Source organism: Pleurodeles waltl, chromosome 6 (genome assembly GCF_031143425.1).
Source record: "Pleurodeles waltl isolate 20211129_DDA chromosome 6, aPleWal1.hap1.20221129, whole genome shotgun sequence".
Classification (NCBI taxonomy): Eukaryota; Metazoa; Chordata; class Amphibia; order Caudata; family Salamandridae; genus Pleurodeles; species Pleurodeles waltl.
This window is the reverse complement of record NC_090445.1, coordinates 695,341,908-695,354,801: the sequence shown is the minus strand read 5'-3', so window position 1 is coordinate 695,354,801 and position 12,894 is coordinate 695,341,908. Positions and strand designations below refer to the sequence as shown.

The window sequence follows — 12,894 nt, the reverse complement described above, 5'->3', positions numbered from 1 at the left end:
ACAAACCCTCCACCACCAGAACCAGTTTCTACAGATGCATGGCAAGCGTCACTGTTAGATGAAGAACAACTGCCTGCAGCTGAACACAGACAAGATGGAAGTACTGATCTTTGGCAACAGCAGCAACACATGGAACGACTCCTGGAGGGCATCAGACCTAGAACCCACTCCCACCGACCACGCCAGAAACCTCAGAATCATCATTGACAACAAGCTCACAATGAAATCACATATCAATGTTCTCTCCTCCGCCTGCTTCCTCAAATTGCAGTTTCAAGTGGCTACCTCTACACAAGACACACAGTGACACAGTCCCTTATCACCAGCCGAATGGACCACAGCAACACCCTCTATGTAGGAATCGCCAAGCACCTCCTACAGAGACTTCATACCATACAGAATGCCGCAGCCAGACTCCTCCTCTGCCTTTCCCAATGAACCCACATCACACCCCACCCCAGGCAACTTCACTGGCTCCTCATACAGAAGATATGCCAATGCAAGATCCTGACCCACACACACAAGTCTCTACACAACCAAGGACCAGCATATATTAACCACCACCTAAACTTCTACCAACTGTCGAGAAGTCTACGCTGTGCCTCCCTTTCATTTGCCCATACTCCCCTCATCTACCGAAACAGAAATGGAGGACGGTCCGTCCCTCACTTTTCAGCAAAAACCTGAAACAGCCTCCCCGCACACCTCTGGACCATCACCTCACTTCCAGAATTCCGAAGAGCCCTCAAGACCTGGCTGTTCGCATAAGACTCTGAGGCCTGCTGGCACCTGGATCGGGTGATTAGCAGCGCTTTATAAATCCTGATTGATTGATTGAATATAACATGTAAGAAATATTGCTGTATCCAGTTCAGAATTGCAAGACCATCACGGGACACATACATCTTCCTCTCTTCCCTTCTCCTTTTAAATCCAAAATTGGACTGCACAAAACCTACAGTATGTATATGTTGACCCCATTTCCATTGGGTTGTATGCCACTTGGTTGTAATGTCACACCGGGCCACATTGTATCAAATACTTTCTTTTGAACTATGGTATGCATTGATGTTGGATCAACCATTAGTTCAGTTGGCCTACCATTCACCATAAATTCAGCTCTAGGTCTGTTTATTCATGCATCCTCCCTACTTTCGATACAAATCACCCTTTCTGGTATGTCTTCTTTCTCTTCTACACATTCCACCCGACCTTGCGACATATCTTTGCACACTCCTCCCAAGTGTCACTTCTTCTTCACGTCTGCGACAATCCTTGTCATGTGCAAAACACCCCTTGTAGTCAGCAGTGTACAGCATGCTTCCACACCTGTAACATAACTTATACCCTGACTTATTGCTTGACTTCTCCTTCCCCATTTCCACTCCATGTTTTTCTTTGCTGTCCAAGTCTACTTAAGACTTTCTCTTTTCCTCACTACGTTGACTCCATCCAAATATCTGACTTCAGTCTGCTGCATTTCCCTCATGCATGAGTCTGCCTCCTCTACAGTTTTAGCAAAGCTGATTGCTTCTTACGAAGTCAGATGTCTTGCTGCCCACAACATCTCCTGCATTATTTTATTCTTGCACTGCACAATTAACTGCTCTCTGTTCATCTGATCAATCATATTACCAAAATCACACTTTAAGGCCAACTCCCTTAACCTTATTACAAATTGATCTATTGACACATGACTTTTCTGAGGTTGTGTGTAAAATGTATGCCTTTGCACGACTAGATTCACTTGCTTTCCAAAGTAAATCTCCAATCTTTTTTTTTAGCTTCCAGATACGGATCTTCCATTTCCTCATTGTCTACTACTATAGCTGCTGGTAAACATTTGAAAACATGCTGACTCTCCTTTCCTAATGCATTGATCAATAATACTCTTTTCCTTGACGGCCAAAAAGTCAAACCATCTAAGACTTCCAAATAATTTTCAAAATTCCTAATCCATTCCTCCCACAATAGGCGGCGAAACTGCTTGTGCAAGAAACATTGGAGGAGCATCTTCAACTTGTGCTGAACGGATATCCATTGTTTGTTCTTGTTTTTTTCCCTCCTTTTGGTTTATCTCGTTCCGTCATTCTGTTACCTTACCGGTATCCTGGACACCACGGCAACAATCACCAAGCAGGGTCACGACGAACTGTTTGGCTCTTGTGTTGATGTTAAATGTTCTGGCTGCTGGTATGTGATACGAACCAGTGCAAATTTCGGTAAGCTCTACACAATGAACTGCTGCTTCGAAAGTGCCTTGCTTTCTCACTCTGTATATTTTCTAAGTTCTTCTTTCCGCACATTAATTTACCCTCTCTCACGGTGTGGACCACTGTTTCTCCTACATTTGCTACATGGTGCTTCTCCCTCTTCTCACTGTCTTTCTATCCACCCCAACCCTCTGCCCACACACAGTTTTGCAGAGTATTTCTCCTGTGTCGCTAACCCCCTCATACTGTCCACCCAGTGTGTTTATTCTACTCAGATAGTGTTTTTTGGATCTAATTTGTTGGCAGTTATCAATTGTGTTTTCATGAGAATACATTCAAAGTATGTCTTCATGTTACGATAACCGTACCAACTGTATCAAATCCATCTGTAGGTGGCAAATGGTCACCTTCCAATTACCTGGACTGTGTATCTCGCTGAAAAAGCCCACTTTGCATTTTCCATGAAAATTAAATAGGAAAGGTGATCAACTTATTGATCTTCTGAGTATACTGGTGCCAGGTATGCAGATGTAAGGTTAATGGTTATAACTTCCAAGTGCACGATAGAAAATCCTTTGAATATACATCTGTGGAAAGTCTGCATGTGCCAGTGTTCTGTTCGTTTGAAAAACAAACCCTGGGCTAAAGGAAAACATGTCCCCATCACATATTTTCTGTTTCTACACACTTTACCTACACCTAGTCAAAATTATAGTTGTCCTTTAGCAGTTGATCAAACGAACACGCTGACAAAGTATTACTTTTAGTATTTATTTTTCATGTAATTTCTATAAGGAGGATGTTTCTTTTAGGCCATGGGTACTCGCATTTTCCCAGGGGCCAAAAAGTTTGGTCTGTGATGTGCCTGGGGGCCGCATTGATGCCAGGGCAGTGGCGGTTGGCTGGGGTGCCTGGGGGCATTGGTGGCAAGGTAGGTGTAGGAGGAGCAATACATATATATATATATATATATATATATATATATATAGATAGATAGATAGATATCAAAACAAGGCCCTTTCAGGGTTAGAGTGACGCATAAATTATGAAAAAAAACAAAGGAAAACTCTGGGAAGTTCCCAGTTTTAGGTGGAGAGCAGCTCTAGTAAGGAGCACCCTGCAACACCAGCAACACTCTAGATTTGCTCACCTCAAATGTCTGCTTATCTAGCAAAGTCTTTAATCATAGGATCAGCACAGTGCTATCCACGCCGAGCTAGATAGTGACAGTCTTTTGCCATTTGTACAGCAAAATCTTTGTTACCAAGTGATGACCATATTGGATAGCAGGGTGAAAGCTGCTATGGTCCTATTAGATCTGTTAGCAGCTTCGACACTGTTAAGCACAAGACTCTGATACCGCGTTTGGCAGAAATTGGAATGGCCTTAAACTGTTTCACTCTTTCCTCTTATGGAGAGAACATTTTGGGCCTGATTCTAACTTTGGAGGACGGTGTTAAACCGTCCCAAAAGTGGCGGATATACCACCTACCGTATTACGAGTTCCATAGGATATAATGGACTCGTAATACGGTAGGTGGTATATCCGCCACTTTTGGGACGGTTTAACACCGTCCTCCAAAGTTAGAATCAGGCCCTTTGTGTCTGTGGGAGATGTGGTGTCAAAATCCTTCACTTTGCCTTGTGGAGCTCCGCAGGGCTCATCACTGAGCGCCACTCTTTTCAATACTTATGTGGCGTCTTTGCCAAAATTAATTTGATCCTTTGGCTTCCCCCCTATAGCATATTCTTTTTTAAGTAGAACTCTCGCTCTTGGAATCTATCTTGGTTGCCTGTACCCCTACTCCCTCTCCCTACACCAGCTTCTTCTGCCAAACATGTAGGTATTGTGTTCAATACTTGTCTTTTAATGCCCAGATAAACAAACTAACCTCTTCCTGTTTCTATTTGTTGCATAGAATCAGGAAGATTTTGGTCTATATTCCATTTGAGCTGCAAAAAAAAGTGGTCACAGCGTTGGTATTATCTAGACTGGATTATTGCAACACCCTGTACCTGAGGGCCCACCAGTGGCCCCTGAACAAACTGCAATGCCTTCAGAATGCAGCAGCGAGACTCTTAAAAAAGATTCCTAAATTCCAGTCAGTCTCAAACGTTAAAAGACCTACTCTGGCTGGCTATGAGGAAACGGGTCAGATTTAAGACACTCTGTCAAAACTCTGTATGGAGTTGCCCCATATTAATTTAGGCAAAATCTCACTTGGTACACCCCAAGTAGATCCATAAGATCTTCCAGCTCCAAATGATTAATGTCTGTAAAATTAGGAGATATATTTGGGGGGGGCAGGAGATTAATTTATTTGTCAGTCCATTTGTGGAACTATTTGCCAGAACAGCTTAGAGACCAACCCAATTTGATGTGGTTTACAAAGCAGCTCAAAACCTAGATGTTCACCCATCCAATTGGTGAGGCATAATTATGTTATGCTGAGGTTTGTGTTCCTATTATAGTCACATGAGTTAGTGATAGTTTTTCAGCGCCAAGATGTCTTTGGCATTCAAGCGCTCTATAAAACCTATCAATATAAATATGTCAATGAGAAGTGGACCTCAGGTTCATACTACTAAACCTAAACTGAGTCCTGGTAGAATGGCAAAGAGCAGTCCGGCTACTTAGAGGAACATGTGTAAAGCATTTCACAACACCCAAGTGGACAATAAGTAAATTACACTACTCGAAAGAAATCCAACACCAATATAAGAAAAATAAAGCAGACTTTTATCATAATTTAGACACCAAAACAAACGTTTTTATCTTACAGACACCCGGAGTTCTGAATTATTAAAGTGTTGGAAAGTAGAGTACTTTTAATGGTCAAATTACTCCCATTGAAGCCAATGTGGAAAACCACACTGTGCAGTTCTTTACTTTTAGGGTGAGCTCCGGGGAACCCACTTGGAGTTAAGGATTTGCGGGTCCCTAGACCAAGCCACAACAGTCAGTTTCTAGTTACCTTGCCCAGGGATTCCAGGTGCAGAGGTGCTCTGGATGTCCTTGGTGCTGACTGGATCCATGGGTGCTGTCAAATTGCAGCACTTGACAAAAGCACACTTCGCGTGGACTCACACTCTACCCTTAGGTAGTAGAGGCCTTTGGGGTTCCAGGACCTGGATTCGACAGCTGGAACTTTCCCATCACATCCGGTGGCTTCGGATGTAGAAGTGGCCTTACAGCTGTCAATCACAGGGACTGGTTGTGTCAAAGATGCTTAGCTGCTCCTCTCAAAGTCACCTTCATCAGGATGCAGAATCTCAGGAGCTGGAGGGACTGCTCTGGAGTGATGTCCAAGAAGCCATCAGTTACTGGGCTGGCGACACACAAGCCATAGCAGCGGCAAATGTAGTCCATGGTTATTTTGTTGGCTGGAGGTCGTCCAGAAAGAGGTAGCAGTTCAAAATTGGTGAGAGCCTCACTACCACTCCTGAGGTGCAGGTCACTGGCTTTCTTGGGGATCACTCAAGAGGGTCCTGACGGGTTGCACTTCTGGGGTCACAGCATGATGATTCTTCTGCAGGTTGCAGGTAACTGGTACCAAAAGTCAGGGAAGTCTGCTTTAGTTTCTGGCATCCACTTGAGTACCTCTTGCTGGGAGCAACACATTTTCACCACGCGCATATGTCGATCACACAGTTCCAGTATTTGGTCTTCTCAGGGCACTTCAGTGTCCTCTCTTTGCGCTGCAGTACAGTCCGAAGTCCTGTTGTCAGTGACGGTTTCTTCTTTGTGCCTTTTTTTGGATTTGAAGTCAGAACTGAGGTTCTGGTGCCAGGTTTAGGGGGGTGTTAGGTTGTGGGGGATAGTGACGAATGGGCTACGGGTCCCTGCGGCTAGCCAGCCCCTGAAGTGATGACTTCTTGTGGGAGTACATCATTTTTCTACCTAGAACCCACTATTCCTGAGGTTTGCCAACATGGCAAAACCTTTCCTCGGTTGTACAGACCTCCTAGCCTAACCTAACGATTTTGGTGGTGTACGTCTCCTGAATATCTCATTATCCCGCTTACCAGCCTTGTCAGGCAGGAAGGGCTTTGTCCTCGAGTGGGGGACAAAAGATTACACATCAAGGGCAGTTAGCCTTTGAGGCTCACTACTGTAAACACTAGCTATCCTGGGAGGGAGGAGGTGTGGCCTCCTTCTTGCCCAGGTCTTTTGTCTCCATCATTGGGGGAGTGTTAGCATGACTCTTGCCTTGGCGGTAAATGGCTAAGGAGAGCCCGCCAAGACAGGGGAAAGCTGGTATCTTGGTGGGCATCTTCTAACAATACCACCAGGATACATGCTAGCTAATCCTGGGCACAAAAATCTTTCTCAGGGTTAAAAAGCACAGTGTTTGATACCAAACACTTGGGGAATCGACTGGGCCGTCATGGACCTGGACATCTGGGGACTGCCCGGGTTCCAGTCCATGTTATCCTAGGGACTGCCAGTCACTTGTGATAGCATTAGGTTTTAAATGCTGCCACAGGGCCATATATGCTAATGCATATATTTCCACACTCTTAACATAGTGCACCCTGCCTCCTGGGCTATAAGAGGCCTGCCTTAGGGGTGACTGACCTGTGCTGTGGGCAGGGAAGGGAAGGGACTCCCTGCACTTGGTGTGGGCAGAGTCGAACTCCAGCAGACATGGCAGCTATGCAGGTTTTGCTTTTACTTGGGTCTCACAGGGTGGCACAATCAGTGCTGCAGCCCTGGTGACCCCTTTACCACCCCTGTACTGGATACCACAGGTACCATTTAACGGGCCTTACAGGGGTGGTAGTCCTTGCCAATTAGGTTTGCAAAATCTCAGTACAGTTTAAGGGAAAGAGCAGTGGTAATGGGGTCTGGTTAGCAGGCTTCAGCACACCTTCAGGACAAAAGCAACAGCATCCAACAACAAAACATGGGGTATGACCATCCAAGAAGCTTACTTTTCAACACTTGCCTTTCAGAATGCAGGGGATTATGTCCCCTTGTCCCTAGGCCCATTGCCATTTATGTGAACAAAACAACTGCATAACCTTTAGTAAAGAAATCAGATCCGTGTGTGTTCAGATTTGATCTAATTGTGGTTAGCCTTAATAAACCTTCTGTAAGTGGTAGGCTTCCTCCCTAATTGGGTGGTGAGGAAACTGTGGAGAGCATGGCTTTAGAGAAATGTCATACATAAACTGAACCTTCTTTTTCACAAAGTGTATTTACCAGCCAGTCAGGAGACTGTTAGTCCGCCAAACAGCAAGGGACTGTTTATTATGAGCAAATTAGAGAATATTGTTTATAGTTCTGTACTTGATTCTAAAGAAACATGAAGGTGTGACCTAAATACTATAGTACCTAGCCGTAGGGGCATTAGGAAGCGGTCCTACGTTCAACTAAACAGGTATATGATATGATATTCCTACACCCAGATCATTCCAGCCTCTTCCATCTTCTCCCTAAAACAAGACCCTCAGACATGCACTCTGATTTGGTCACCTTCTTGTGCAATGTTTACACACTTGATTTTGGGATCCTCATGTATGTCACAAAGGCATTCAAGGGGTAAGCTTATGTGCCCAAGTGTAGACACTATCTTATCTGGTAATCTGTAGGTAAAGTGCCTACGTCCTGCAGGCGGTGTCCTCAAGAATATATGAGAAGGTGTGTCCATTAATATATTATTATGATTGTCAATAAGTCAAATAGCAAAGACCAGTGCTCAATTTGTAAATAAAAACGTGCAGGTGCCCAAAGCCCTCCTGTTAAACACGGGGATGCTGAAATTAAATGTACGAACACGGAATACTGAGGCGGTGTAATCCTGAAGCCATCTCGGGCCTCTTTATTCCATATAAAGCCACTCCCTGTCCCTTCAGATCACTCCTGCAGCTTTCTGCTTTCTCCCTTTGTGACGCTTTTTCATTTTTGTCTTCCTCCGTCTTTCCCATATGTGTCTTTTGCTCGCAGCAAATGCTTGAGGCAGAAGAATAAGCCCCGGCCCTCAAAAATAAGTGCCGTGCTCAGCACCGTAAATAACAAGCACAAATTAAGCACTGGCAAAGACAGTTAAATAAGGTATAAGTTAGAAACTATGAACCGTTATTAAAAATGTACCATCATTACAGAAGGCTAAACATTATTAGTCATTCAAAGAGAATTTGCCTGAAACTCAGCCAAATTCATCATGAAATATGAGTCTGCTCTCAAGGAATCAGGAAAGCAACTCTGGCTCACCCCCAAAAAGAGCAGTCTTTAATAACAAAATTTACAATAAAAATCATACAGTCAGTATGAAATGAGCAAAATTATATGTAGTTGCAGCAAATCATAATACCGAATAAAATGGAACAGTACTTAAAACCATCCCCTAAATGAATACTAAGTAGTCCCCGTCATCATATGTGAAAGACCAAATCTAGTTACACAGCGAAGAGTGACAGATTTATGAACATTATGGGCTTTCTGAGCATCGAGCAGGAAGGACCTTGAACAGTTTGATTACAGAGGAAAGTTTCCCCCAAGAGCATGGGCCAGTGCGTGCACTTTCACATGCGAGCCTCTTGTGTTCAGTAATGATCTTGGAACTCACCCATAACTTACCATTCTTTGACATCTTTGTTGCTCTTCTTTGCTGCCTTCTTATTGGGCAGCACTTGCAAAGAGTCACTTCATTTTCTTGCAGTGGTGCACAGACCAAGTACAGATGTATTTATTTATTAGCTTTGATTGGTGCCCCTCCACTGGCCATCTGCCGCTCTGGAATTCAGGTACTGTTTCTGAACTATCACACATTTTTTGGTAATTATCATGCATGACTGCAGTGTCTGAGATTGTCACCCAAAGGAAGTGCGATAAAATCGTGTAGTTCCAGTTTCTCACTTTCCTGGAATGTATAAAAGGTGAGAGAAGATATAGGATTCTTAGCATATTACGAGTGGAAATATCTCACTATTGTAGAAAACCCTATTCAAGCAACTGCAGAGATTTGAAGACCGGAACTAAATATATGCTAAAAACTGGAACAAACTGCATTGAAAAAGGGGCCTAATTGGAGAACTGTACAGGGAGAAGGAGGTGGGACGAGATGTGGCCTAGCAATCAGAACGGCCTACTTTAGGACTATACAAGAGAACTCGAATCCAAGCCTTGGCTCAACATTCTGTGATTCTGAGCCAATCTTCTAATGTACTCCTGCTAAATAAAAGCGTATCCTTTTCTCGTGTAAAGCTCCGCTGGCTCAGTTAACGCGTTATGGACTGTCACAAAAGAGAAAAGTGTGTCATTTCTTTAAAAAATATCTTTTGAACTGTCGTATTTCACTCACACTAAAGTGTCAATCATCAGGCTTGAAATGTCACACATAAACACACTACACACATCAGAATGTCACACATACGCACAATGATACCTTAGCAGCTATGTAAACAACTTTAAGCCTCTTTAATCCTCTACCAGACACTCCCTGTCCCATTACCTCAGTCTGCAGGTTTATGGTTTCTCTTTTTGTGTCAGTTTTTTCTATTTTCATATTCCTCCATTGTTCCAAATTGTGTGTGTTTTCGAACTCTTGCTCACGATAAGATTCCGGTGGTGAAAATGGATGCGGAAACACTGGCCAAAGTGTTGTGGGAATTACATGTGAGCCATGTCACTGGCCTTCCTTCTAGTTTTTTGCTTAATTAATTTCTTAAAAGTGAGAGCTCACCATGATCTTGGATTCTGGATTCAGTTTTCCACAGTTCGCTGCTAGTTAGCTGTCAGGCATCAAAGAGGGCACGTCCTTGAAGCATCTGTGGACGCTCTACACGATGCTTACTTATGACTTAATCTAAGTAGTGCTTGCATGTAAACATTCAAGGAAAAAAGTGTAATGAAACCCCCATTAGTAGTCATAGTACTATGAGGGTATGGTTACCAACTAAACTTTTTGCGTTTGCTTGGGTAAAGGTGAGGTGACCCAGTCTTTGCCTTCCCTGGAAACCACAAAGTTCTACTGGTTAACATTTCTTTTATTAACCCTCCACACTTTAGTAATAAAAAAGGAATCATTTACAAAGTACTATTTAAACTGTGGAAGGCGAGTGAATCATAACATGTTATTTTAGTTTTTTAACAAATTGGTGGTTATTCTAACTTTGGAGGAGTGTTAATCCGTCCCAAAAGTGACGGTAAAGTGACGGATATACCACCAGCCGTATTACGAGTTCCATAGGATATAATGGACTCGTAATACGGCTGGTGGTAAATCCGTCACTTTTCCGTCACTTTTGGGACGGATTAACACCTCCTCCAAAGTTAGAATAACCCCCATTGTTTTTTGTAAATGTTTTTGTGATATTTTTTTAAACTGTGCCTATTCAAACTTTGTATCACACAAAGAAAAAAAACTATTTTTATTGATGTCCTAAATATCCCAACAATCCAATTCTTTATTCTTAAAGTGATTCGGGTTATTTCTCCCACTGATGTTAGGTTGCAAGTGGCACTTAAGGAAACTACTTTGTTTATGGATGTGCTTCACATGAAAGTGGAGAATGCTGTCACTCATAATGACGTTCGCCAATGGCTGAAGTGGGTTGATCCATTGCCCTATGCCAGTGGTTCCCAACCTGTGGTCTGGGGACCCCTGGGGGTCCGCAAAGCCTTCTCAGGGGGTCCGTGACTGCTCAGAAAATTAATTAATATTAACAGTTTAGGTCCTCAATGACTCACTGGGGGGAGGTCCCCAGATTTCAATAATGATTCAGTGGGGGTCCCTGGGTTCGTTAATGATAAAATGGGGGTCCACAGAAGTCAAAAGGTTGGGAACCACTGACCTATACTGTCTGTTGCAGTGGGCGAAAGAAAAATATGAATGACACAATTGCAGACCAATGCATAAGAAGGGCTGGCTGAAAGCCCCCATATGTGCATGTGTTATGCATATAATTTTAGTAAAATCTCTTGCTTAAAGGCAGACATAAAAAAAAAAATGGTGAACGGATGTACAGAACGTGCGCTGAGATTTAATCCGGGTTTGCCTACCAGGGTGCAATGAGAGCGTGGTGCGATAGTCTAAGGTGAACTCAGCATATTTGTTGTTTCTTCTGCTGCCATTTCCTGTATGCAGACAACATGCTTTGACCTTTACCTGCAATTGCCGATTGTACAGTCGGATTTGGTTTTTGGGGGTAAATACTGCCACAGAGGATTGAATTGCCCTGAAGTAATCGCTTGGGGGATCTGTTCTTCGTAGATCAATCCCCCCACAACTTGTAACATGCAGCCAGTGTTTGCTGGGGGTTACACACAGAACCCAGACAGATGTCAAAAGCCATGAGCTTTCTGTCAGAGAGCACATACCTTATGGCTTGATAGCACATTCTGAGAGGCCGGCCTGCTGGGACACACCTTGAATGACCTGCTTTTGCTATGTATTTTAGGAGTGCATTCGCCGCCTGTTTGCAAAATACTGCCCAAGGCATCTCCAGAGGGTGCAGTGCGGGAAGAAGTGGTGAGCAACTGTTTCTTTTCTATAAAGCTGATTTTTGTGGATAGTGGACACCATCAACTATTTAAGATTGTATTAATAATTTTTCCCAGTCCATAGCTTGTTCGAAAGTTTGTATTGCCCTCTTTACCGTAGAAACTGGTATCTCTTCCATATCTGTAAATTTCCATCTAAGAGATTATTGGTGCCCTTACAGCTTTGTATTTTAAGATTTGCCAAAGTTTCCCCTAAGCCTTTGGTGTGGATGATGAAGTTATTTTTGTCCAGCTTCATACAGGTGAAATTGCCCCCTCGTTATTGGGTCTATTGGGTAGAAAACAAAGTCCAAAGGGTTATAAAGGACACTTTGATTGGGCAGGTCAGTGACAGTTGCTGGAGAAGGCATGTTAATGATGCATTTAGATAGATAGATAAATACTTTATTCAGTCATAGAAGACCATCAAAGTGCAAATAAGATACATTACCTTTGAAACAATTTCAACAGTATAAGTTTAAAAACCACGTTTAAAAAATAGGTTTTTTTTAAAAAGTGAAGGTTCCTCTGATACAGCCTCTTGATTAGTCTCAGACCTATTAATGCACCCAAATCCTCAATGCCCTTAGCAGGCGTGGTTTTCTCGGTTACCAAAGATCCCACAGTAAATGCGATCAATTGTGCTATAAAATCATCTAATACCAAAAAAATAAAATTTCCCAGTTAAATATTATTCTTCCTGTACTAAAAACTTTTGGCGCATGCACCAAAATGATAGCAAGAATCTGCTTACTGAGGATACAATTGCCTCTGCTGTGTCGTATTTTAAAATTCTTAAAGCTTGCAGGTGGTGTATTGTCCCAAGATGCAAGCAAATAGGGGGAATCCATCTGCTGCACGGCATCGCTGTACTCTGTGCATGTGAATAGGACAGTGGCTTCAGTCTCATTTGCTAGGCCATATGCGGGACATGAACTTAAAGTGGTGCCCCTATTCCACCTGCTAGTGACGGGATGTAGAGGAAGTGTTCCAATCCTGAATCGTGTGTACAAGCTTTTGCAGAGAGCAGGAGTGATCTTATCAAGGAATAGTTCAAAACATGAGAACAACTTTCTCTCTCAGGAATCTGCTTGTCAGAGCACCATGAATATCTGTCAAAAGTAGTTGCTCATTTAGAAACTCCCAATAACAGTTTTTAAGCATGTATATCAGCTTTACGTAAACAGTCTGGCT

General features: G+C 43.0%; 1 protein-coding gene across 7 annotated transcripts in view; it reads left to right on the top strand.

Moving 5' to 3' along the window:
- Positions 1–12,894, top strand: part of LOC138300179 (uncharacterized) — a 395,471-nt gene that overhangs the window by 149,865 nt on the left and 232,712 nt on the right. For all 7 annotated transcript variants that reach the window (XM_069239151.1, XM_069239155.1, XM_069239156.1 and 4 more), the window contains one exon: positions 11,619–11,689. In XM_069239151.1, the coding sequence (XP_069095252.1) occupies positions 11,619–11,689 (71 nt within the window). The remainder of the gene's footprint in view (positions 1–11,618; positions 11,690–12,894) is intronic.